The 26,574-nt window shown below is 39.4% G+C and overlaps 1 protein-coding gene across 3 annotated transcripts in view; it reads left to right on the forward strand.

Annotated features, from left to right (window-relative positions):
* DOCK4 (dedicator of cytokinesis 4) overlaps window positions 1–26,574 on the forward strand; it is a 488,208-nt gene that overhangs the window by 313,046 nt on the left and 148,588 nt on the right. For all 3 annotated transcript variants that reach the window (XM_064374405.1, XM_064374410.1, XM_064374414.1), the window contains exons 16-18: window positions 2,989–3,095; window positions 21,718–21,874; window positions 26,468–26,565. In XM_064374405.1, the coding sequence (XP_064230475.1) occupies window positions 2,989–3,095; window positions 21,718–21,874; window positions 26,468–26,565 (362 nt within the window). The remainder of the gene's footprint in view (window positions 1–2,988; window positions 3,096–21,717; window positions 21,875–26,467; window positions 26,566–26,574) is intronic.

Genomic DNA, 26,574 nt, shown 5'->3' on the forward strand with positions numbered 1-26,574 from the left:
TAGCAGAGGTGCCAGATCTTGTATAGTCTATTTCATGATGAGGACTGTGCATTTTCTTTGAATTGAGAAGAACCACTAGAGGATTTGGAGTGAAGATAAGTCTGGCTACTGTACAGATAACAGATTATAGGTAGTCTGGTTGGGAACAGAAAGACCAGTTGGGAAGCTTTTTTTAGTCTTCTAAGTAAGAGATTTAAAGTATTATGCATTTCGATGGTGATTCAATTCTTTTTTACAGAATATTAACAGATTGGATATAAAAGAAAGAGAGAAGTCAGGGCTGACCCACAGGTGTTGGCCTGGTCATTTAATTAAGTGGGGAAGACAACAGGAAGAATCTGTTTGGGGAACAAAAATCAAACATTGCATTTTAGACATGTTAAATCGGAAATGTCTGTTAGACACTCAAGATGTCAGGTAGGCAGTTAAGTGATGTCCAGGTTGGAAACTTGGGAATGAGAACATTCTCCCACATGGGCACTTTCAAGCTTCCAACATGACATCATTGAATGTCGAATTGAGGAGAGATGTGCGCACTCAGCTCTTGTTGACCTGTATGATCCAGGTCCAACACATCACTAATTTTGATGATTTCTAAAGCCTGAGACTGATTGGGTTCCTAGGTGGTAAGTTTAGATAGCAAAGGGGAATCCAAGGATGAGTCTCTGGTGTACTCACCAGATTTAGAGCTGGGAGAACGAGAAGGAGGCATTAAATGACATTAAGAAGAACTATCTAGTAGGTTGAAAGCCAATCCAGAAAGAAGAGAATCCAGGAGCTATGAAGGCAGTTTTTCAAGAGAGGATTGATCACACATGTCAGGTGCTAGTGGTAGATCAAATAAGATGAGGACAAATAATTTGATTTGGCATCATGGAACTCATTTTACCTGAAAAGTGGCTTTAGTGAATCTGTAGTGATAAACATGAGTTAAGAATGAGATGGAGGGGCATAAGAGGGAGCAATGGGTATAGACATAAGTTTTGATAAGTTTTGCTATAAAGGATACAAGAGTTATGGTTGTGCATAGGAAGACTTAATATCATCAAGATGTCAGTTCTTCTTAAATGGACCTATAGATTCAAGTTCCAGTACTATCATATATGTGGAAATCTGTTCCTAGAGATCTTTGGTGTGATTTTTGCTTGACTTTTTTTTTTTTTTTTTGAGACGGAGTTTCGCTCTTGTTACCCAGGCTGGAGTGCAATGGCATGATCTCGGCTCATCGCAACCTCCGCCTCCTGGGTTCAGGCAATTCTCCTGCCTCAGCCTCCTGAGTAGCTGGGATTACAGGCACGCACCACCATGCCCAGCTAATTGTTTGAATTGTTTTTAGTAGAGACGGGGTTTCACCATGTTGACCAGGATGGTCTCAATCTGTTGACCTCGTGATCCACCTGCCTCGGCCTCCCAAAGTGCTGGGATTACAGGCGTGAGCCACCACGCCCGGCCCTGCTTGACTTTTTAAAAAACATCAATTCTTTTTCCAGTTTCTCTTTGGGGTTGAAATTAATGATTTTAAAAGAAAGTCCTTTGCTATAATCACATTTTCAGGGATGTCCTCATATTAGGGGCCAGCACCAGCCAGACAAAATTACAGTTTTCTGTGTGAGGCTCCACTTCCCTGTGGTTAAATGCCTGGAGCAATTATAAGGGAATGCTGTGTTGCTAAACCTCTTGTCTGATCTTCAGGATCATCATACCTCACTCCTCCAGCTCAGATCTCACTGCATCCCAAAGTTGAACATTTCTGTTCAAGTGTAATGTTCCACTCATGAAAGAGTAACCATCCAGTCCTTAGCAGGCTGCTGGCCCTGGAGAACTCCTCTCTGCCCATCGAAGTACAAGGGGAGACTCAGGTCACCAAACAAGGTTCTGTTAACGCTTTCTCCATTTTTTGAGGGGAAAAAAATAAAAAATCTTGCTAGAAAGAACTGGAATGGTACTTAAGAGATCCTAGCATCTATGACCTCAATTTCCTTATCTATAAATAATTGCTAATGATCCTTGGCATTTCAAGCTATTGTAATTCTTAATTAGGCATCTGAAAACCTCATCACCTCATTTCCTGCTTCCAGGGTAGTGAGCCCTTATTAAACTATAAATTTAATATTCATATTGTCTTTCAACATGCCTAACTTACTACAAGGAGGTAACTGTCATAGGACTTTACTTACGTATGTGGATATAGGGAAAGAAGTTCTCTCATAGACCAGGGTTTCCTTTCCATGGATAGAGCTTAGAAATTCCTTTTCCATGGATAGTAATCAGAACAAAGCATTTCACTTTCATTCATTCACTTGTTCATTCATATATTTATTGAGCACCAACTATGCTCTTAGCAGTCTTTGAGACTATAAAATAAAACAGATAAGATCCCTGCCCTCAATGGTACATAGAGATAAAAAGAAGAAACAGGCAACCCACAGATTTTTAAAAAACAATTTCAGGGCTGGGCGCGGTGGCTCACGCCTGTAATCCCAGCACTTTGGGAGGCCGAGGCGGGTGGATCACAATGTCAAGAGATCGAGACCATCCTGGTCAACATGGTGAAACCCTGTCTCTACTAAAAATACAAAAAATTAGCTGGGCATGGTGGTGTGTGCCTATAATCCCAGCTACTCAGGAGGCTGAGGCAGGAGAATTGCCTGAACCCAGGAGGCGGAGGTTGCGGTGAGCCGAGATCGCACCATTGCACTCCAGCCTGGGTAACAAAGAACGAAACTCCATCTCAAAAAAAAAAACAATTTCAAATAGTAACTCCCATAAGGAAAATTAGGCAAGAAATGTAGGTTTCAGATGGGGGGCAGAAAGAGGGTTATTAGAGGGTAGCTGCTTTAGATAGAAGGCCTGTCAGAAAAGCTGTGCTCCATTGTGTAGTGGGAACTGTTGTATATGGGTTGTATTTCTCAATCATCATGCTTCTTGACAAACTATATACCTGAACATAGATACACTTAAATAAGCAAGTAATTTTGTCTTTTACAGCAAAGGAGAAAGGAGAGAAGAAGCTGTTTGGGTTCTCTTTTGTCCCTCTGATGCAAGAAGATGGTAGGACTCTTCCAGATGGCACTCACGAGCTCATCGTGCATAAGGTAACATCAGTCAGATGGTGGCGATAGGCAGTAAAACGTAGTGCAGAAATAGTACCTCACTATCTTATCATCATTTTGAAAAGAGGAAAAAAATGACAGAAAAGAATACTCTTTTGTAAGATTGCTCTCAGAGAGAATTTCTTTTTGAAAGTGTTGTTTCTATATTTTGTTATGTTCTAGAACATATTTTAGAGATGATTTTTTTTCATCCTAATTTAGGGGTAGATATGTGGGTAAATCTATATTGTTCTTTAAGTTCCTTCCATTGCTGTAATAGGATTAAGTAAACCTTACAAATAACTTTAAATACTACAGTATTCACTTTGTTATCTAGGTCTGTATATCCCCAGAAGTCGATTTGGTAAGGTCAGCATTACTCTTTTTCTTGTCTGCTATTGTTACTAAGCAGGCAGAGAAGTGGCTGTATTTTATCATGACAACTTTAGAGGTTCTTGTAAATCAAGAATTATCATAAAAACAAAATTGGAACTAAGTGTATTGTAGTAGGCAACAAAAAGAAAGCTTGCAAAAGAAGAACCCCTTGTAATTATCTGAGAATACTAGTAATAATGAACTATAGGATTAAAAAAATGTATTTTTAAGTGCACAGGCAATTTTATCCAAAATATTCCTTTGCATTTCTGCATTTCTGTAACTGTGTAATAGCCGGACCTTATCAACTGTCACCTATGATAACTGGTCCTGCCGACCTGGGTCTTGTCTCCTTCTAGCCCAGACATTAGGGTCATTGATCTAAGGAGCATATCCAGCCATGTCACTCCCCAGTTTAAGACCCTTTCAAAAGCTTCTTGCTGAGAGAATAAATTTCAGGCATCTCAGGGCATGCCAGCCTTCTACCTCCCTACTGCCTCGCTCCTCACCACTTCCAGCCTCTTGATGCTGCAGTTTCTAGTTCTTCATCCTCTGCTGCTGGCTCTTTCTGCTCTTCCCTGCTCTTGTGGCTCCTGGAGTCAGACTTCCCCTGCCTCTTCCTCTGAGTATCTTCTGCTCATCCCCAGAGGCTCACCTGGGCCACAACCTCCCTCAGGAACTGTCGCCTGCTTCCTGGCCCAACTCCCTATATTCTCAGCTAGCCAATTCCCCTTCCTTGAACTCCTTGGTATCTGCACACATCTCTTACCATTGCTCTCATCATACTGCCCCAGAACTATCTGTTAATCAGTCAGCTTACCCTGTTAGATTTATGAGCCCCTTGAGATCAACAGGTATGTAGAGGGATTCTGACATGTGATAGATGTGCAATGAAGATTATTGAATGAATAAGAGATTACAAGCAAAAACTTTCTTTGGATTGCTAACCAAATGAGAGGCGATATATAACACACTGGGTATATTCTATTTTTATAGAATGTATATTTCAGCTTCTATTTCTTTAATCATTCATTTTCTTATTATTTGTTCAACATATTTATTGACCACAAACTACAGCCAGGCACTGTTCTAGGTGCTGGGGAAATAGTGGCAAACAAAACAGCCAAATCCTTCTGTTTCTGGCATTTACATTCTCTCTTCATAAAGTAAAAAGGAGCTAACAAAGCGAACAATGTTGAAATAGAAAGAAACAAAAATATTTTAAAGCATAGTAACCAGAAAAGCAAACAGAGGAATAAATGTACTAGACTGCAGGGATGATCTATTTATCTCACCTTTAGGTCTAAGGCTCCCCGATAAGATACATAATATGACAGGTAATGTCTTGAGCTTCGATTTTCAAAAACATAAATGGTACTTCATATAAATGTCTTTGTAGAATTAACTTTTAGCTCAGAAAAGGTAGGGCTGAGATAATTAAGATGGGGCTCCCAGTTTCCTAATAATATATAAGACAATGAATCACTTTTCATAGCATATCACATGGACCCTCTCACCTATGGGTCTAGGGTGCTTCTTTGGCAGTGCTCGTTTTCCAGTCAAGTCCTGGTTGACTTCTCTTCATGAGTGTGAACCATACGTACCAAGATTGTCAGTTGCTGATTAGACATGCATATGCTTAAGATGCTGGAGGACAGGTAGCAGAGCTCACTTCTCCACATGAACAAATGTTCACAAACAGGTATTATGTTTGTTTCACAAACAGGTGGGGGTCAAACAGGTATTGATTCCTAGACAGAGGCCTGTCCATGTGCCTGTTGTCAGGGCCAAAACTTTTCTCAAAAATAGGACTTTGGCTCAGTTGAAGCTCTTGCACAAAGATTGACTTAGTACTGAGAATCCTAATCCATAAAGGGAAATTTATTTGAGTGTGAAAAATGTGTCCTCAACCACAAGAGAAACTCAGTATGGTGTGTGTAGGTTTTCTAATTTGGGGCAGTCCTACATTGTATAGATCCATTAGGAAGCATTCGCTCCACAGAAAAAACCCCAAGTAGCTGAGTTTTCTTATGAATAGGGTTATTTAGTGATTCTTATTTACAGAGTTGTGAAATACTTGCCAAGTATAACAACTTGTATTTTTCTTCCTCATACTGCTGAGCCAACACGTTCAGTTTCGGCTTATGGCCACTTGTAGTTTCTGATTGTGAAACCATATTACCAGCGTAATACATAGTCTTCTTCTGCCATGGCAGAAAGGCACACAGCCTGCTGATCAATGCAGCCTTGAGTTAATTATTTAAAAAGAAATATGGGGAGAAAAAGTGTATTTGTGTGTTTCAAATTATTAGCTAAAAATATAGCCCATTTAATAAGTGGTGTTGAGATAAATAAAATGGGTATTAGGGGAAGTGGGGAAGAACTGAATTCCTACCTTCCTCTTATGTGAAAACACATTCCAGATTGAATGTAAGAAATAAAACTGGACCAGGTCTGGTGGCTCATGCCTGTATTCCTAGCACTTTGGGAGGCTGAGGCAGGTGGATCTCCTGAAGTCAGGAGTTCAAGACCAGCTTGGCCAACATGGTGAAACCCCATCTCTACTAATAATACAAAACTAGCCAGGAGTGGTGGCACATGCCTGTAATCCCAGCTACTTGGGAGGCTGAGGCAGGAGAATTGCTTGAACCCAGGAGGAGGAGGCTGCAGTGAGCCAAGATCATGCCATTGTGCTCCAGCCTGCGCAACAAGAGCGAAACTCCATCTCAAAAAAGAAAAAAAGGAAATAAAACTGTATGAGCCTTAAAAATATGGGTGAACATTTTATAATCTACAGGTGAAAAGGACCTTTCTAAGGATGTCTTAAATGTTAGAAATCAAATTTAAAAATAGAGTAAATTTGGCTACATAAAATTTAAGATATTTATTGAAGTTTTATTATGATAAAATAATCATAATCTAGGCTGAAAACACATTACAAACTGAAATATAGTTGCAAAACAGATTGTAAAGAGTTGCTTTATAACCCCATAAGCAATCGTTATAAAGGATTACTATTCCTAATTGACCAAAGTTATCAAAAATCAGTAAGAAAAGGAAAAATTGTTAAATGCTACCAACAGGCTATTTAAAAATAATAAATGGAAATGTATACAATAAAAGCATGAATAAGTAAAGGAATCTGTTTAAGTTAAAAAATTCAAAACCTTTTTGCCTATCAGATTGGGAGAGATTTTTAAAGCTCAGAATTGGAGAGCAAGGTTAAGGGAAACAGTCTCATGCATTTATAGAAGAAATATGAACAGTATTGTGTTTCTGGAGGGCAGCTTGGCCATACATAGATAAATTTTAAATGTGTATATCCTTAGATTCAGCCATCCCACACATCTTGGTATTTTTGGGGAGAAGATAGTAAGACAAGGTGAGCAAAGATGATTCAAGGATGATCATTGCAGATTGCTTAAAATATGGAAAACACGGAAGTAATTTAAGTTGCCAATAACATAGATCTGATTAAATTTAGTTATACCCATACAGTGAATGAAATACTATATCTGTGCAGAAATCATGTTTAGAAGATAATTTTATATGCATAGAAAAGTGCCTACTAATAACACTTTATACATGCATATATTTAGTATAATATCATTTTTATAAAATTGTTTAACTGTATGTTCTTATGTATATATGTGCATAGAGAGATGCTTGGAATGATATCCTAAAATATTAATGATGACTTTTTATTTTCAACATTGCTTAAATTTTTTGTTAGTGGACAAGTGTTACTTTATAATATTAATAATTCCTTTTTTTTCATTTCATCCAAACAAAAATAGGAAGAGACAGAAATTTAGACTTAGCCTTGTTTTATACTTTTCAATTCTGGACTTTTATGTAACTAAGGACCACTTTTCTGTCATATAATCTTGACAGTAATGTTTATGGTAAGGTTTTGAAGGAACATTAATTGTCTTGGATTTTTATAAACTATATTCCGTGTCATTCATTGACAGGTGCTGTCCGTGATATCAAAGGTTGATGAGTGATGAAAAAAAAAAAATGCCTTTAAAATGTATCTTTAAATCTGTCTTGGAGATACGATACAGAGAATAGCTCTGGTTTTTAGTAGAGTATTGGTGAAAACCTACTTGCTCTTCATGTAAAGTATTAGTTTAAAAGACTCAATCCCGGGCCGGGCATGGTGGCTGACGCCTGTAATCCCAGCACTTTGGGAGGCCGAGGCGGGTGGATCACGAGGTCAAGAGATCGAGACCATCCTGGTCAACATGGTGAAACCCCGTCTCTACTAAAATACAAAAAATTAGCTAGGCATGGTGGTGTGTGCCTATAATCCCAGCTACTCGGGAGGCTGAGGCAGGAGAATTGCCTGAACCCAGGAGGCGGAGGTTGCAGTGAGCCGAGATCGTGCCATTGCACTCCAGCCTGGGTAACAAGAGTGAAACTCCATCTCAAAAAAAAAAAAGACTCAATTCTGCAGTGAGCTAAGAAGAAATCTGCTGTGCTGAAGGCTGTTAGTATCCTAATTTGGCCTTAAATTTGTGAGATAGTCTTTGTAGCAATGGCTGGACTTCATTTCTGAATGTGCTCTAAGGAAACCGTTCTTACAGAGCTGTTACGGTAAATACTTCTTCAAGGACCTGGACTCACCCTTTAGGGCAGGGTCAAAGGAATCCTAAGGGAAAAGACCCCTTTTAAAGGTCATTTTCAACATTACTTGATTGATTACGTATTTGGAGTGGTTTCCAATGGAAGTAAACTGAAATCTATAAAAATCTGCGTATCATAGCTCTAGGAGGGTACGTAAAATAACTTAATAAGTCATCATTAGAGATTTTGTCCTTCCAGAGCCCCCTTTATAGCTCTCAGGACATCAGTAATATCCCCAATTGGTTCACATATAAGTCAGACTTCCCTTTGGAATTGCTAATTTGCTAATAACCGTATTTAATCTGAAGTTTTGGTATTTCATTCTGTTAGAATTCTTGTCTTCCTTAACTTTGTAGGGATGTATTTGGCTATCCTTCTTTAGCTACTTGCCAGAAAGCAAGTTAATATTCGAAGCAAAAAGTTAAGAAAAGAGAATGAAGCAAAAAAATAAAGAAAGAATAAGCAGAAGCGAATTTGTTTTTCAAAAGTCAAATCTCTTAAGGAGAGTGCTATGAGGATCCAAAAAGAGGGGCCTAGGAAGACAGTAACTATGTGCTCCAGTCCCCATTCATTCTGACTCACTCTAGTGGAGGAGTTTTAGTCACTGGAAGTACGTTCTGAAACACCCTCTGGTCCAGTAAGAGAATAGTAATAATACCATCTGCTTTGGAGACATTGGGGTTTTGTAAATTCATCACTGTTGATTGTCAAGCACCACCATGGCTGAAGTGGCCCGACTCAACCAAGCTAGACCTTTGCCTAGTAGAGAATCTGCTTCCTATAGCGGGATTTATTGACTTCCTAATCCAAGGCATTTGAGCAGGAAAAGAGCCAGGTACAAAGTCAGCCAAACAGAAGGTGATGCTGTTTCCTGGTTGGAGAGGGATTAATTTAATATGATGACATAGACAGTAAAAGCCTATTGCGGATTAATATATTTTACCTTTTCTACCTAAAAGTTTGTCCATAAACCTTTGCGGCCCATATTTTTCTCTACACATTTTTAGGTTCTTATACTATATTCTAGTCCTTAACTTGGTCCATAGTAGTCCAGCACATCCATTTCACTGGTCACTACCTATGAGATGGACTTCTCAAGTCCAGGTAGCAACTACTGTTCTCTGCTTATCTCAAACTTCAGTGTAACCTTTTCCTATAGTATGTTTGCATTCATAAGTAAAATGAAAAGATGAAGGGAATCTGAACATTTAGATAGACTGATGGGTTTGCAATGTAGCCTGCTGCCCACAGAACTCCACATGCTCCCCCAACTCTCCTAAAACAGACTCCCCTGTAACCATAATCAATAAATCTTAGACAAGCCAGAAACATATCTGTCCTCCCCAGGCTTGGGTGTAGAAGAATTGATCACTTGACTGATACTTCATTCATTACACACTGTAAGAGAAATTTAAAAACAAACACTTGCAAGTTTATAAAGTAAATAGCCTGGTAAGTTTAATATAAAGGCGTATCAAGCTGAAGACATAAGCTGAACAGCAGGGAAAAAAGGCTAAGATATCTTAATAGGTAGACTTGGTCCTAGCACTTATCACTATTTAAGTAACCTGCAGACAGCCCCTTCAGTGCCAACCAATTCATACTGCTACATCTTCAATCCTCCCAGAATGTTCCACCTTAAATGAAACCTGACTTTCCTCTGCTAAGAGGGCTTCCTGTAATAGCTGCTGGAATAGAGAGCCCATCTTCTTAAGCCAGGTGTCTAGTGTCTAGTGGTCAGCTGTCTGCAAATACCTTAATGCCTTCCAGAGATGCTGTTTCTCCACCCTCTTGTGAAGAGCTCCCCTAGCCTCTATAAGGCTCATCCCATACAGTGCTGCAATTTTCCATGTGTCCTAGTTACTATCTTCCACCAACTTGTATTTTGAGGTCCAGGGAGGAAGAGGCAGGGGGATGGAGTGGTGTGGTGAGTGGCTGTTTAGTTTCCCACAATCAGCCTAGTTCCTAGTTCAGATTATTCTCCTTCTGGTTGACTGTCCAATTTCCTGTCCTCTTGTTTTCTTGGCCACTTCAACTCTAGCCACCTTCATTTGCCTTCTAATTTATTATGTCCACACTGTAGGCTGTGTTGCCTCTCTACCCATCAGAATCTCCCATTGATTAGATAGATGGGTAGATGGGTGGATGAGTGGATAAAATCATCCAGAACCACTTCATATCAAAAATTGTAAACTCCCAACATTCTGACTACAGCCTTTCAACCTTCTGATTTTCTAAATATGCCTATTTTTCAGTCTTTTTCTCACTCCAGTAGATCCCTCTGACTATGTTCTTCCCATTCCTTTCTAAGGTATCTCTTAATCCTTAGTTCTACTGTGCCTGCAATCTGTCAGCATTGCCCTCCCCTAGCCCCAGCCCTAATTTCTTCTAGGGCTGGGGCTAGGAGAGGGGAATGCTGACAGATTGGGGCATTGCTAGAAGAAATTATACAGTTGTTATAGATTAGCATCTGCCTGGGTATAGATGTGGGTCCATCAACATTGCAGGCAAACTAATAAGCTCCTCCCACAGTCCCCGCAAGAGCTATTTAGAAGAGCTTACCATTCTCCCTACTCCACCACTTCCAAGCTACTTAACAGAGAAAACAGATGCCATCAGACAGGAACTTGCTTAACTTCTTGTGCTCTCTCCTTGCCACCTACAATCTTATCTGCATCCTTCCTTTCCCTCCTGCTTCCTGTCTCAGGGGATGGGGCAGGATTCCGTCTCTTCAAGACTAATTCTTCCACCTGCTTCCTTCAGGATCTCCCTCCCTCCTAACTCTTCTGGGACCCTGCCCCTCCTAATGTCCTCTCTCTTCCTCCTGCATCTCTTCTGGCAGTATTCACACTGATTATAAACATGTTCCAGCCTTTTTTAAAAAACATAAATTTTTTAAAATAGTCACCATGTTCCTTCTTCCCTTCCCATCATGACAGGCGGCCTGCATGAAAAGTCTGTCTTCCCTCACTGCCTCTGCTTCCTCACATCCTCATTGCTCAACTGAAGTTTCTCTCCTTTAGGTCACTGGTGCCCACTCAAAGGATAAAGCCACTAGACATTTTAAAGACCTTTCCATACTTGACTGCCCTATAGCATCAAGCACTATTAATAATGCTTCTTGAAGATCCTACACTCCTTGGCCTGACAATGTGCTCCTGAGTTTCATCCTTCTCCTTCTTTGAGGACTCATCTGTCTTTATAGATACCTTAAATGTTGATGTTACCAGGGGTTTAGCCCTTGGCTACCCCTGTCTTATACTTGCTAGATCCATCTCCTCCATTCGGGCAGGTAAGCTATGTTGTTAACCGCCAAGTACGTTTCTCTAGTGCAAAACTTTTGCCAGCCTACATCTTCAGTTGGTCTTCCCAAAGATGCCACACACTCAGCATGTCCAAAACTGAGCATTTTATCTTGTCTCCATCCACTCCTGCCATGAAGAGAAACCTTGTCACGGGCTTCTCTTGTCACACTTACCCACCATGTCTAAATAGTTGATTGCACAATTGGTCAGTTCCACCTCCTCAATGATACTTTAATCCAAGGAATCTAAACCAGAGGTGAGTATTAGAACCACCTGAGGTTTTTCTTACGTAAGCGATTTGGGGATAATCCCTAGGCTGTTTTGTATTGAAAAATTTCATGCTCCAGCCATACTTAACTATATAGTTGTCTCAGTATGCCTGTACTTTTTATAGCGGTTAAAGATATTTTAAATGTATAGAAGAGTTACAAAAATAGTACAGGAAATTCCCATATAACCTTCATCCAGCTTCTCCTTATGTTAACCTCTTATATAAGCTAGAGCATATTTATCAAAACTAAATTAATCTTCATACAATACTGTTAACACAGAATTTATTTGGATTTCACAATAGGTTTTCCGCAAATGTAATTTTTCTGTTCCAGGATCCATTCCAAGATCCCATATCGCATTGAATTGTCGTGTCCCCATAGTCTCATACGTGTGCTTTTATTCCCCGGTGCCTTTAAGTATATTGTTTCTTCCCTCCCTTGATTTTTCCTGTCTTGCCTGCTTGGCAACCCTGTTATTCTTTACAACTCAGGTCAGATCGTTCCCATTCCATAAGGTCTTCCTTCATTCCCCAGCAGAACTGGTATCTAGTGGTCTTTATCCCAGTGTTGTAATCAGTATTAACAGATAAGTGTGGCGATCAGACATGCAGTGCCCTCAAGGACAGAGACTGTGTTCATTTCCTTGTTACATTCTTAATGCCAAGCTGAAGGACTGAAAAATATTAGGAAGTTAATAAATGTTTAATAATGACATTAAGGATGACTAGTCATCTTGAAAAAGTTCCTAAAAGAAAGGTATTTTCCTCCAAAAACTATTTAAATCTGGTTTTTATTAACTGGTAATACAGAGTTTCAACTGGATTGTCTACCATAATGTATTTTTAAATTTTAATTATCTACTTTTCACAAGTTACAGATCCCTTAATTTGATTAATAATTCCATGAATTCCTGTGTCAGTTTTTAAATTAATAAATTGTAGATGTGGATCTCTCAATCATATATCTTTTTATCTTTTTTTTTAATCTCAAAGCTATCAATCTCAATCATATATCTTGCATAACTGCAAATATCATGCTTCTGGAACACTGTCCAGGACTGACCACTGACATTCTCTTTCACATGTCTAAGACAGTAGTCAAAAAGTAGCCTAGAACATAATGCAGTATTCACTGCTGTACCAACTGATTTTTATTCTGGAGAAAGAAATAGACTGTGAGCCAAACTATTTAAGATGAGACTACTGCTACTGCTACAAATCCTGCATTTTAATAATTCTGTAAGAGTCTGGGGAGCACATCTCTCTGGTCAGATCTGATTTCAGACCATCTCTCTCCTCCTTAATGTGTAAATTATCTCCATACCATTTTAAGATAACTTGCATAGATTCCAACACAGCAAATGCAGAGAACTATCCTTCACTATGAATGATGACATCGTTTTGTTCCTTCAGTCCAATAGCAGCTTCAAGAAGCCGTGGTCACATTACTTGTTTCCCATGGAAAAAAAAAAATGGCTTCATTAATTCTTCCCTCATCCAATTGCCAGCATACATCTGCCATAACACTGGTAACACTTGAGCTGTGCTTGTGTCTTCCACAAGAAAACAAGTTCTCTAGTAGAGAGGACAGTGTCTTGTTACTCTCATATCCACATTGCCTTGTTCCATGCATGCCCTCACTGGGTTTGGTAGAAAAAAATATTCTCTATGCAAAAGCCTAAACTGTTTTACAAGTATTCCTCACAATGCAAATGATCCATATTTAACCACCCTATCCAGGTACCATGATAATGAAGCCATCTCTCAATTACATGCAGTGGAAGAATCTCACATCTGCAGTTTGGTGCTGTTGAGCCTGTATTGCTCAGATTTTTAGGCATTCAAGCACCCAGCCTCTACTCTGTTGCACTTAATATTTCCAGTTAAAGCACAGGCAGTGACAAACCATACTTTTCCAGCCACGTTTCTATAACTTCAATGACTCCTAGCCCTTCACGTAATGAGAAGTCTGTTTATTTCCTTTTGTTTTCTTCAGTCCATACTCTAGTTCAGAATCTCACTTACAGTAAACCCTTTTCCCACCTGGGGAATTTACTGACTCTCTGGCTGCTTCTAGTATTAGGAAACTGGATAACCTTTTGGCTTAAACTCTAGGCAACAGTGTTTTTGCCTTACAAGGCTATCTTCTAGAACCTCATTTGTATTCTTCACTGCTCTTGAACCCATTTCTTTCCTATCTATTCCCTATCGTTGAAAGAGTGAATGATTTCTAGCTCATTTGTTGTGTTCTTAAGCTCCTATTTTGTGCCCCGTCTGCTCCCACTTGCCCTTCCTCTCTACCTTATCCAGGTTAAATGATCCCTTTTGCTCCCTGCATGGTTTGAAGACATAAACTATCCATTTCATTGTAAGATTTGTGAGCTTATTGCATTTGAAATTATTTCAGCTCCATATACCACTCTGAGCCCTCTCTCAGGGTGTCTCCCACAAAGATACCTTTCTTTTGAAAAGCTAACCATTTTTTAGCCTTTCTTAGTGATACCTACCATGTAGTATTTTATCTATAAATCAATAAATTTTGAATTGTTACTTGAATTCAAAACTTGGCTAAAACAACAGTAGAGGGAGGCAATGTTATATAGTAGTTGTGAATACAAATTCTGATCTGATTGTTTCTTTCTTTCTTTCTTTTTTTTTTTTTTGAAATGGAGTCTCATTCTGTTGCCCATGCTGGAGTACATTGGTGCGATCTCGGCTCACTGCAACCTCCGCCTCCCAGGTTCAAGCAATTCTCCTGCCTCAGCCTCCCAAGTAGCTGGGATTACAGGTGCCTGCCACCATGCCCAGCTAATTTTTATATTTTTAGTAGAGACAGTGTTTCACCATGTTTGCCAGGATGGTCTCAAACTCCTGACCTTGTGATTCGCCCACTTCAGCCTCCCAATTCAGTAAAGAAAACATGTAACTACTCTTTGGTTTCTATGAACCCTTTTATATATTTACTGGTGGGTTCAAAGCTGATTTTTTTATCCAATAGGATTACACTAGATATGGTGTTAGGTTCTAATCTATTTCTGAAAAACTTAAGCTATTACACAGAAAATATTATAGCGTATCTTTTATTATTCCTTGAGTTTTTCAGTATGTACCCTTAATATATCATACAAACACTGAAGATTTTAAAAGCAATTCAAGCAACGACCCTTTACTGTCTATTGTGTGATAGGCACTACTATGTACTGTGTGTATATTCTCTTCTCATAACAATCCTATGAGGCAAGATAATGTAACCTAAGGAGCTTATGTGATTTGCCCAATGTCACAATATTAGAAAATATCAGGCCGAGGGCCGTGACTCACACCTGTAATCCGAGCACTTTGGGAGGCCAAGGCGGAGGGATCATGAGGTCATGAGATCGTGACCATCCTGGCCAACGTGGTGAAAACCTGGTCTCTACTAAAAATACAAAAATTAGCTGGGCATGGTGGTGCATGCCTGTAATCTCCGCCTACCCTCGTTTCTCTTACACATACCCCAGTGTTCTTGCTGAAAGCTCTTGAAATAATTTTTGTGTCCGGAGTATTGTTCATCTTTATTATATTTTATACTTCAGTAAGGGTGATAGAGTTTAGTTGTAAGAAGCTGTCAAGATGTCATAACTCAGACAGACTCAGATGCTGAGGTATTGGCCCCACAGGCTGGGGGAGAAGTGAGAACCAAGGCTGGTGGAACTGAACTGACCACAGGACCTTTTCCTAGCCAATGGAAAAGCAGCCAAGTCTTCTATTCATAACACCCGCTAAGGATAGAGCACAGCCATCACATCTTCACTCACAGAAGTGGTCCATCCCACAGCAACCATTGAGCTAGATGGGATATCAAGCAGGAATTCCAAGAGGCTACAGAAGTGCTCCAGAGATGGCAGGCAATTAGGGAAAGGAGAGTTAATAAGAGATATATTTACAGGGGCAGAATTTCTGTGAACAGATGGATCATATCAGACCAGGGCAGGCTCCAAATCCTGGGGAGGAGGCCTGGAAATAGCAAGACAGAATGTCTGGGATGGATTTGGCATGAGACTTAGTCACACCAGGAAGTGGTGGTTAGACATATGGAACACAAATCAGGATAGAGATGAGAGAACAGAGGATGTTTCCAACACTGTAGACCAGATAGGGTGACTGTAGGGTGCTGTGCCTCATTCTTTGACTTGTCAGGGATGAGACTGAGTGGAGGAGGTCAGTGATCTAGGGTTCTAGAACATTACTTTGCCTAAGCACTTTTTCTGAAAAAAGCATGTGAAGTATTCACTTTACCATTATTCTTTAAACCATGTAAGTATGTTTTATGCACTCTTCTGTCTATATGAATTATTTTGCAGTAGTAAAGGAAAGTATTTGGAGTTGTAATATTAGAAGAGAATTATAGAGGCTGTTTATTGTGTTTATATTGGTATTTCTGTTACTGGGCAGGTGTGTTAGTAAGAACATCTTGTCATATTCTGGTTCTGTTTCCCTAAACTTGTTAGAGAGGTCTTTCCTAAAGTTTTATTATTAAAAATGTAAAAAAAAAAAAATTGTGAGTCACACAAAATAGTCTAGAATATTAAAGGGATTCTGTGCTTAAACTCCTACCTGCTACTGGGGCAGTAGCCTTGAAAATATTTGAACATATTCAAAAGAATAAAGTTAATATGAGTTTTTAAATTTATAATCAAAATCATCTAAACTGTACCAGCTGTGTATCTGTTACAATTTTTTCCTCAAAATTTTAATTTAAAACCACCTTTATTATTACAGCATTAAAATCAGTATACAGATAAACCAAAATAAAACACCATATTCTCATTAGCCAGGTGATACTAACTTTTAGCTCCTTAGTGTATATCATGCAGATATTCTGTGTAGATTTTTTTTACCCAAATGATATTATAGAATACACTAAACAATTTTTCTCATTTTTAATTTTGTGGGTACATAGTATGTGTATATATTTATGGGGTATATGAGATATTTTGATATAAGCATGCAATGCATAAAAATCACATCATGGAAAATTGGTTATCCATCTCCTCAAGCATTTATCCCTTCTATTACAAACAATCCAGTTATACCTTTTAGTTACTTTGAAATGTACAGTTAAATTATTATTGACTGTAGTCACTCTGTTGTGCTATCAAATACTAGATCTTACTTCTTTCTGTCTTTTTTATACCCAGTAACCATCCCTACCTCCCTATCATCTCCCACTACCTTCCCAGCCCCTGGTAACCATTCCCTCCTCACTATCTCCATGAGTTCAATTGTTTTGGTTTTTAGAACCCACAAAAAAAGTGAGGACATGCAATATTTGTCTTTTGGTGCCTGGCTTATTTCACTTAACATAGTGACCTCCAGTTCCATTCATGTTGTTGCAAATGACAGAATCTCATTCTTTAATGGCTGAATAGTACTCCATTGTATGCATGTACCGCATTTTCTTTATCCATTCTTCTGTTGATGGACACTTAGGTTGCTTCTAAGTCTTAGCTATCGTGAACAGTGCTGCACAACAAACGTGGAAGTATGGATATCTCTTTGATATACTGATTTCCTTTCTTTTTAATATATATTCAGCAGGGGGATTGCCAGATCACATGGTAGCCCTATTTTTAGTTGTTTGAGGAACCTCCAAACTATCTCCATAGTTGCTGTACTAATTGACATTCCCATCAACAGTGTATGAGGGTTCCCTTTTCTCCACATCCTTGCCATCATGTGCTATTGCCTGTCTTTTGGATAAAAGCCATTTTAGCTGGGGTGAGATGATATCTCATTGTACTTTTGATTTGCATTTCTCTGATCATCAGTGATGTTGAGCACATTTTATATGCCTGTTTGCCATTTGTGTATCTCTTTTTGAGAAATGTCTATTCAAATATTTTGTCCATTTCTTGACTGGATTATTAGATTGTTCCCTAGAGAGTTGTTTGAGCTCTTTATATATTCTTATTAGTCCCTCGTCAAATGGGTAGTTTGCAAATATTTTCTCCTATTATGTGGGTTGTCTCTTCACTTTTTTGTTGTTTCCTTTATTGTATGGAAGCTTTTTGACTTGATGTGATACCATTTATCCATTTTTACCTTGGTTGCTTGTGCTTTTGGGGATGCTCAAGAAATTTTTGCGTAGACCACTGTCCTGGAGAGTTTCTCCAGTGTTTTCTTACAGTAGTTTCATAGTTTGAGGTCTTAGATTTAATTTTTAATCCATTTTTATTTGATTTTTGTATATAGTGAGAGATAGGAGAAAGTTTCATTCTTCTGAATATGGATATCCAGTTTTCCCAGCACCATTTATCAGAGAGACTGTCTTTTCCCCAATGTATGTTCTTGGCACCTTTGTCAAAGGTGAATTCACTATAGATGTGTGGATTTGTTTCTAGGTTCTCTGTTCTGTTCCATTGGTCTAGGTGTCTGTTTTCATGTCAGTACCATGCTGTTTCAGTTACTATAGCTCTGTGGTAGAATTCAAAGTAAGGTAAGGCCAGTTCTTTTTGATTGGCTCATCATTTAGTCTTTCTACTTAAGTAAGGAGTATTTTATACGTCACAATTATGGTGTTATACTATTCTGTGTTTTTCTGTGTGTTTACTATTACCGGTGAGTTGTACTATTCTAGAATAAAGGTTTTTTGTTTGTTTGTTTGTTTGTTTGTTTTGTTTGTTTTCCTTTAGCACTTTTTATTTATTTATTTATTTATTTATTTTAGACAGAGTCTCGCTCTGTTGCCAGGTGCCTCTTGGCTCACTGCAACCTCCGCCTCCTGGGTTCAAGCAATTCTCCTGCCTCAGCCTCCGGAGTAGCTGGGACTACAGGTGCACGCCACCATGGCCAGCTAATTTTTGTATTTTTAGTAGAGACGGGGTTTCACCATGTTGGCCAGGATGGTCTCGATCTCTTGACCTTGTGATCCGCCCGCCTGGGCTTCCCAAAGTGCTGGGATTACAGGTGTGAGCCACCGCGCCTGGCCTCCTTTAGCACTTTAAATGTGTCATGCCACTGTCTCTTGGTCTTAAAGTTTCCACTGAATAGTCTGCTGCCAGATGTTTTGGAGCTCCATTGTATGTTATTTGTTTCTTTTCTCTTGCTACTTTTAGGATCCTTTCTTCATCCTTGACCTTTGGGAGTTTGATTATTAAATGCTTCTTTGGGTTAAATCTGCTTGGTGTTCTGTAACCTTCTTGTACTTGAATGTTAATATCTTTCTCTAGGTTTGGGAAGTTCTCTGTTATTATCCCTTCAAAGAAACTTTTTAGCACCATCTCTTTCTCTACCTCATCTTTAAGGCCAGTAACTCTTAGATTTGCACTGTTGAGGCTATTTTCTGGATATTGTAGGAGTCTGTCATTGTTTTCTATACTTTTTTCTTTTGTCTACTCTGTGTATTTTCAAATAGCCTCTCTTCAAGCTCCCCAATTCTTTCTTCTGCTTTATCAATTCTGCTACTAAGAGATTGATGCATTCTTCAGCATGTCAATTACCTTTTTCAATTCTAGAATTTCTGCTTGATTCTTTTTAATTATTTCAATCTCTTTGTTAAATTTAATTTCATAGAATTCTGAATTCCTTCTCTATTATCTCAGATTTCTCTGAGTTTCTTTAAAAGAGCTATTGAATTCTCTGTCTGAGTTCGTGGTAAATGCTGCTAGACCGGAGACTTACCCTGCTCCCCTCTCATCCAGGGCAGTTCCAGAAATGCTATCCAAAAACCTAGAACTGTACTGGGGACCCCAAGAGCCTGCTTGGTGCTCTACCCTACTGTGGCTGAGCTGGTACCTAAGGTACCTTTACTTTTTCCTCTGCTTTTCTCAAACAGAAGGAATATTTCACTGTAGTCATCACAGCTGGGAATGTGCTGGGTCACACCTGAAGCCAGGACGTCTCAGAGCCCAAGGCCGGCAGCATACTCCCTGGGTATCACTGCTGGTTATTTAAGGCCCGAGGGGTCTTTAGTTAGCAGGAGAGAATCCTGCCAGAATTGAGTCACTCCCTTCAAGGCAGGTGGTTCCCTTTTGACCTAGGATGGGTGTAAGAAATATCATCTAAGCCTAGAAAAGGGGCCTCATGACTCTGTCCGGTGCCCTACCCTGCTGTGGCTGAGCTGGTAACCAGGATGCAAAACAAAGTCCTCTTTACTATTCACTCTTCTCTGCTTAAGCAAAAAGAAAGGGTTACTTTTGTTGCTGCAAGCTGCACTCCCTGGGATTGGAGGAGGGATGGTGCCGGATTTACTGTTCCCTTACTCATGCCAGCAGGTGTCTCCCTAGCTCACATGCCACCCTAGTCCACTAACTCTAAGCCCAGCCTGGCACTGGGAATTTGTCTAGGAATTGCTGGCCTTGTCTCCTAGACTGCCTTTCAAGTTTACCTAGGACCCCAGAGCACTTCAGCCCATGGTAGCAAGAAACTCAGGTTCCAACTGCTGAGATGGTGATTCCCTTCTGGCTAGGGCTAGTTTCATTGCTCCCTCCTTGCATGGGCACTGTCTGAGCCCAGAACAGCTTTATTTTCTACTCAATGACAGGGCAGCACTGAGTTCGATGCAAAATCCCCCAGTCACTGCACTCTCCTACTAACTTGCACAGATTCTTTCGCCATGCTGCATAGCTAGTGCTGGGGATGGGGGGTGGGCAGGGGATGGGAGAGGGCATCAGAGATTCAGAACTGTCTCTTCTGCCCTCCTCAATGCCTTTTTCAGGGACATGAAGTTAAAACCAGGTACTGTGTTTGCTCACCTGTTGATTCTTGTGATGGTGCTTTTCTGTGTGCAGATAGTTGTTAAAATTTGGTGCTCTGGGGTGGTTGCAGGGGAACAAGCAGTGTAGGCTTCTGTTCCACCATCTTGGTCTACATATTTATTTTTAATCTACTTATTTTCAGTTAATGATTTTCCAATCACTACATTTTTTTATATCATGTAGAACTTAGTCAATGTACAGATTTTCTAAAAGTCGGACACATCAGCAGGTTTGTTCAAATCTAGGACCATATGTTGCATCTGACTATCTATTTCTTAAGTGTTGTTTAATCTAGAACAGTCCCTTTTTTGGCAACACTGACTTAAAGAGATAAGACCAGGCGTCTTACAGAAAACCCCCATCTTTTGGATTCTCTGGTTTCTTCCTGTAGTGTTGCTCAACATGTTGCTCTCTCTTGTGTTTCCTATGATGTGGAAGTTGAATCTAGATGTGATGGACTTGGGTTCTGCACTTTTGGCAAGAATGCATTGTAGGTGATGATATGTGTCTTTGCATTGCCCTGCATTGGTGTAATGACAGCTCAATTCCCCCACCTGCAGTTATATTTGTCTTCTTGCCAGTAGGATGTAATCTGTATGTTGGCACATTGGCATCATATGAACATCCAATTCCTCCTCAACAATTCTGCTGGTTTTAGCACTAAGCAACAATCATTGACTAAAATAATTACAGTAGGGATTTGAAATTGTATTTTCTAAACCTGTAATTGCTTTTACATGTGTTAGCTTGCATTTTCTGTGAAAGTAGACATTTCCCTCACATAGTGGGACTCTTAAATTATAATACCCGAGATATCTTTTAACTGCCAGTTTTCAAAGTAAGGAACTGTTTAACAGCTGCCTCAGATGAGATGTTGGAAGAATTTAAGCATTTTTCAAAACAAGCTATGGTCACTGCAAATATGATGTATTGATCATTTTCAGTATATCAGGACTGTGTTAAAGGCTTTATATAACCTAATTCTTATGACAACACAATGAGATTTTAGAGAAGATAACAGAAACAGTGTGTGGTTAAATAATTTGATTTGGTATGGTCACTCACATGGGAAGTGACAGAGCTGGGATTGCAAACTCAAATTGATCTTAGTCCAAAAATCCATGCTTAATTCTTCTATATAGTTTTTCTTGGTTTTGTTTTTGCATTTTACTTAAAAGCCAAATTCTACTTGTAATGCTGTTTGGAATGTTGCCCAGTTTATAAACACTCATAATATAAATTATGCTTCATAATGCTTATGAGATCTCTTCCTCTTCCCTTATTTTTTGTTTTAATATTTTTAACAGTGTGAAGAAAACACAAACCTTCAGGATACTACCCGCTACCTCAAACTTCCCTTTTCCAAGGGCATTTTCCTTGGGAATAATAATCAAGCCATGAAGGCCACCAAGGAGTCTTTTTGTATTACATCCTTTCTCTGTTCCACAAAACTCACACAAAATGGTAATGTATAATATTTTATTCAAAAGCCCATGTAAATTTTGGTAAGCTCAGTAAACACCAAAGTTATAGTTAAGAACTTTACATTAGAAAAATTATTGATCCTTCTGTTTGTGAGTTCTAATAAAATGGAAACAAATGTGACGTAGTGATCTGTTGAATGCATGTCATTTAAGAAGGACTTCAGAATTATCCCAGTATTGAAAAACAAGTACACAACTTTTCAAATAAGCCATCAAAACCCAGCTGCTAAAAAAAAAAAAAAAAGGAAAATACCAACACCTTAATCTTGTGTTTTATAGCTCCATAAACAGTGCTAATTGCAGGCTTTAGAATAAAGGCTGTTTTTTGTTTAATTAGATGCATATTGCTTTTCAGTTCTAGCATTACTTTTTATGTCAGTGATTGCTTAGCAAGTTATGATTAATAAAGCAAGCTCTTCTCCTTGGCAAATTGCTATGAAAACATCTTCTGTAATGAAGGAAGTAAATTAAACATTTTTGAGTTCTTTATGGTTGCCATATAAGACTTCTGGCTAGCATCCTGAATGCTACATTAATAAGTTAGATTCATTACGTTGAGAAGAATCACTTTATAATGAGGTATTGTGTCTCATAAAAACCTGTGCCTAAACATGTGTGCCATTAATAGTTCTTTCTTAGTTCCTTCTTCTGTGTCAGAGATCAGCATTTGTAGAAGGAAGCATTTCTTCTTTTAGATCTTAGTCTCAGAAAAAAAGCAAAATGTAGCAGTAAAATACTGACCACTTTTAAAACACCTCTCAATTTCAACATTCATTGCTACTGTATTTATATAGGACACCAAGTTAAGATATGTCATGTTATACCAGGCTTTATCAGCATTAGGTAGTTAATGATTTTACTTAAATAAAGTCTCCATTGGCATAATTCAGTAAATGATTATAAAGCATTTACCAAATCTCAAGTATTTTTTATGAGGCCAGTTTACCCCCATAGAAGTTATAAAGATAATAAAATCAACCTCTTTTTGACATCCTTAAACAGAAATTTTTATTTATCCTATGTGGATTAGTTGTGTGTGAGTAGTAGAGTTTACATTCATGTTGAACTGAATTTCCCTGATAGAATATTTAGGAGTTGTCTTGCTTATCTATTGCAGCTGTAACAGTTACCACAAATTTATTGGCTTAAAACAGTACAGATTTATTATCTTGCAGTTCTGGAGGTCAGAAATCCAAAATCAGTTCCCCTGAGCTAAAATCAAGGTGTCAGCAGGGCTGCATTCCTCCTGGAATAGAAAGAATCCATTTCTTTACCCTTCCTAGCTTTAGAGGCCACCTGCATTCCTTGGCTCATGGCCCCTTCTTCCATCTTCAAAGCCAGAAGCGTAGCATCTCCACATCTCTGGGACTCTGATCATCTTACATCTTTTAAGGACCCTTTTGATTATGTTGAGCTGGATAATCCAGTGTAATCTCCCTGTTTTAAGATCTTTAATCACATCTGTACAGTCTTCTTTCCTGTGTGAGGGAAACATAGTCCCTCCTAATTCTCGGAACCTGTTCCTCCATCAGGTTCCAACAGGTTCCAAGAATTAGGACATCTTTTGAGGCCATTATTCTGTCTACCACACAGGTAAACCTAACAATAGATTCTCTTCCATTAAAATATTTGGTCCTACGTAAGGAATTTGTGCTGGTTGTAGGGTTTAGGACATTAGACACACTTATGCAAGTAAGGCAGAGAGAAACAAATCCTGAAAATTAGAAGTTGCTACTTTTTAAAAGTAGAGAACATTTTCAGGTAAATATGAGTAAATAACAATTTATGAAATAATTATATTAAACATCTCACTATATGGAAAGTGGGACAGACTTCTATGTAATGGTTGGCTCATTTTTGGAGACAGATAAGTGCTTCATTATTATTTTGACTATGATTAGCCTTGTCAATGTGAAACAGCTCAAAATGAGCCAGGAAATGAATGGCATGTTTCAAGAGATGGGAAGGAGGAAGGAAGTTAGTGGGTCTCTCTGAAATTTACATGCTAAACACACATCTCTGTGTCGATGTAATCCAGTTCCAAATTGGAATTAAATTGCTGTGTATTTATTTTTCTTGACTTGAAAAATATACAAATCTTATTTCTACTACATTTCAGCATTTAGTAAGTGATACGGTATCCAGGAGCAGTTTCCTAGAACAGATTTACATTTCAGAATTCCCAAAGTGTGTCTGTCTGCACTCTTTGTCCAACATGGAGAGTGTACCAAGGCCGGGCACAGCACTATGCTGGGCATCTGTGACTGCCAGATCAAGTAGAGATTTTAAGGTTCAGAGGATTAGCAGTCATGACAACCTCCTATTTTATAGCTCTTGGTACATTAGATACATAATATACACCTAATAAATGCTTGTTGAATGGAAGGTGGAAATTGGTATTTTCTGTGATAGGTTATAGTTCCTAACTTGCCACTAACATCCTCAGATGGCAAAAGCAAAAACCTAGGATACAGCAATTTTGCCTAAACTCTAAGTATTTTGCATACATGATTAATTACATCCAGATGGACATAGCTACTGGGCTTTTCCACATGCTCCATCATGAACAGTCTAGAGATTTATCAGCCTTCTTGCAGGGAACATGGGCAGGCTCATCCTGACTCATTGTCTGGACCCCTCTATATTTTCCAGGCCTACTTACATGGGCCCTAGTCCAGGTTCTCCACTGCTGCCACTTTGCGGTCAGCATAGCCACCTCCTTCCTCCCCACACTCCTTACATTGAGCAGGGTCCTAACAGACCCTGCAACTGCCTCACTTTAAAGGAAGGGAAACAGAACACAAAAGAGGAGTGAGAGCTGGGATGGGGGTGGAGTGGGAAGTGAGCAGTGAATGGCAGGGGAAATGCACTGGGGGATTATGAAAGAGAAGATGCCGGGGGGAGGCGAGGCCTCCTGAAGCGAGATGCAGGAAGTAGGAAGTAGGTGGGAGGGAGGCAGCAAACCGGGGAGAACAATAGAGCCTTGCCTTTGTTGCCCTGAGTCTCACTCTGTGGAAATACCTGATATGCCAAATATAACCAATCAGTTTTTAAAAGGTTTCAATCATACCCCAGGATGTCTGAATTACATCTGAATATTAAACATTTTCAGGGTTGTTGGTTATGAAAACATCGTAAGTCTTTTTCCAAAGTCAGTATTTTTAAAATCCCTTTATTTTTCTCATTCTAATTCCTCCTCCTCCTCCTCTCACCCGTGTTTGTTGCAGATAAACATTCCTGTTTGGTACTGAATTCCTTACTGTTAATAGTAAATCCTTTGTGAGGTTTTTCTCTTGAATCTGGCTTTGGTGGAGCTTGCTTCTCTTTCTCCTTGAGATTCTTAATGCTTTTTCTCACTTCTGTTCTCTATATTCTCTTTTCCTTGTCATCTTACCTACTTCCTTGGTTTTGGTGGGTTTCAAGTTTTTGTTGCCTCATTTATCTTTCTGTTTCTCAGAAAGTCCCATTTGGATTTCTGCTAAAACAAGTGATTTGAAATTAATTTCCTGCTTCTCTGCCTGGAAATTTTGTCCAGGCTCCTCTCTCTGCCAGTCTAGTCTGGCAGTTCCACCAAGCCCTGAGGCTGGTTCTTCCAGGTCCCACTGCCCTGTGCGTGCCTGGCACGAGCGAGACTTGTCAGTTCTCACTGCCTTCATTGGCCTCCAGGTGCCAACTCTCCCTGCATGCTTTGGAGACTAATAACACATGGACACTATCTCCCAGAGCCTTTCTAACTTCTGCCCAAGAAAGATAAAGGAAGAATGTATTCCCTCCCCAGACGAACAGGTTCTCTGAGGACCTGCTGGACTAAGGCCCACACGTCTGTTTAGGAAAGGGTTAAAGAGTGGGGCTCTGCGCTTACGTGGACTCTGGGATGGCAGATAGCCCATGGAGTCCAGGATCTGCCCTTCTCTGGTTGAGAGCTCCCTAAATGATCTGATAAATCACTGGGCCTGTCATCATTCTTATAGTCTGCAAGGTTTGGGTCACATTGTCAAGAAGACTTTGGTTGCTGGGTTGAGTTGGTTACTAGGCAGAATGCTATGTGCTAGGCACCCAAACAGGAATAAAGCAGGTTCCCAGCCCTCAAGAAACTCTCATCTTTCCAGGAGCAGGCAGCAAATATTTGTCACCTGCCTGCTTTGTTCCTGGTTTTGGGAATACAGTAGGGCCAAGGTTGGCATGGCTTTTTTCTCTTGGAGTTTAGAGTCTAGTTGAGGCATACACAAATACACCAACAACTGTAATGGTAAGGTACTGTGATGTAGAAGCACGCAGAAGTGACAGTCAGCTCGAGATTTCAGAAAAGGCTTCCAAGATGAGGCAACATCTGACATGAGGACTAAAGTGTGAGTAGGAGTTTGTAAGTCAAGAGCAGTGGGGAGGAAACAGAATGCAGTGTAATAAATGCCATCCTAGAGAGGGCTAATCATGATTTATGGGAACCTGCAACTTGAGTGGCCAGGAGAGGGGAGCCACATGTGTTAAGAATTTTACTTTTACCAGCAGAACACTTTCATGTGAGGACCTGTTCTCTATTAAGGCAATTAATCTTCCTTTTCTGTTTTGAAAGGTGATATGCTTGATCTTTTGAAATGGAGAACCCACCCAGACAAGATCACTGGCTGTCTCTCTAAATTAAAAGAAATCGATGGCTCAGAGATAGTAAAGGTATATAGT

The sequence above is a fragment of the Aotus nancymaae genome, unplaced genomic scaffold (assembly GCF_030222135.1).
Source record: "Aotus nancymaae isolate 86718 unplaced genomic scaffold, 86718_ANA_hifiasm-v0.15.2.pri h1tg000002l, whole genome shotgun sequence".
Lineage (NCBI taxonomy): Eukaryota > Metazoa > Chordata > Mammalia > Primates > Aotidae > Aotus > Aotus nancymaae.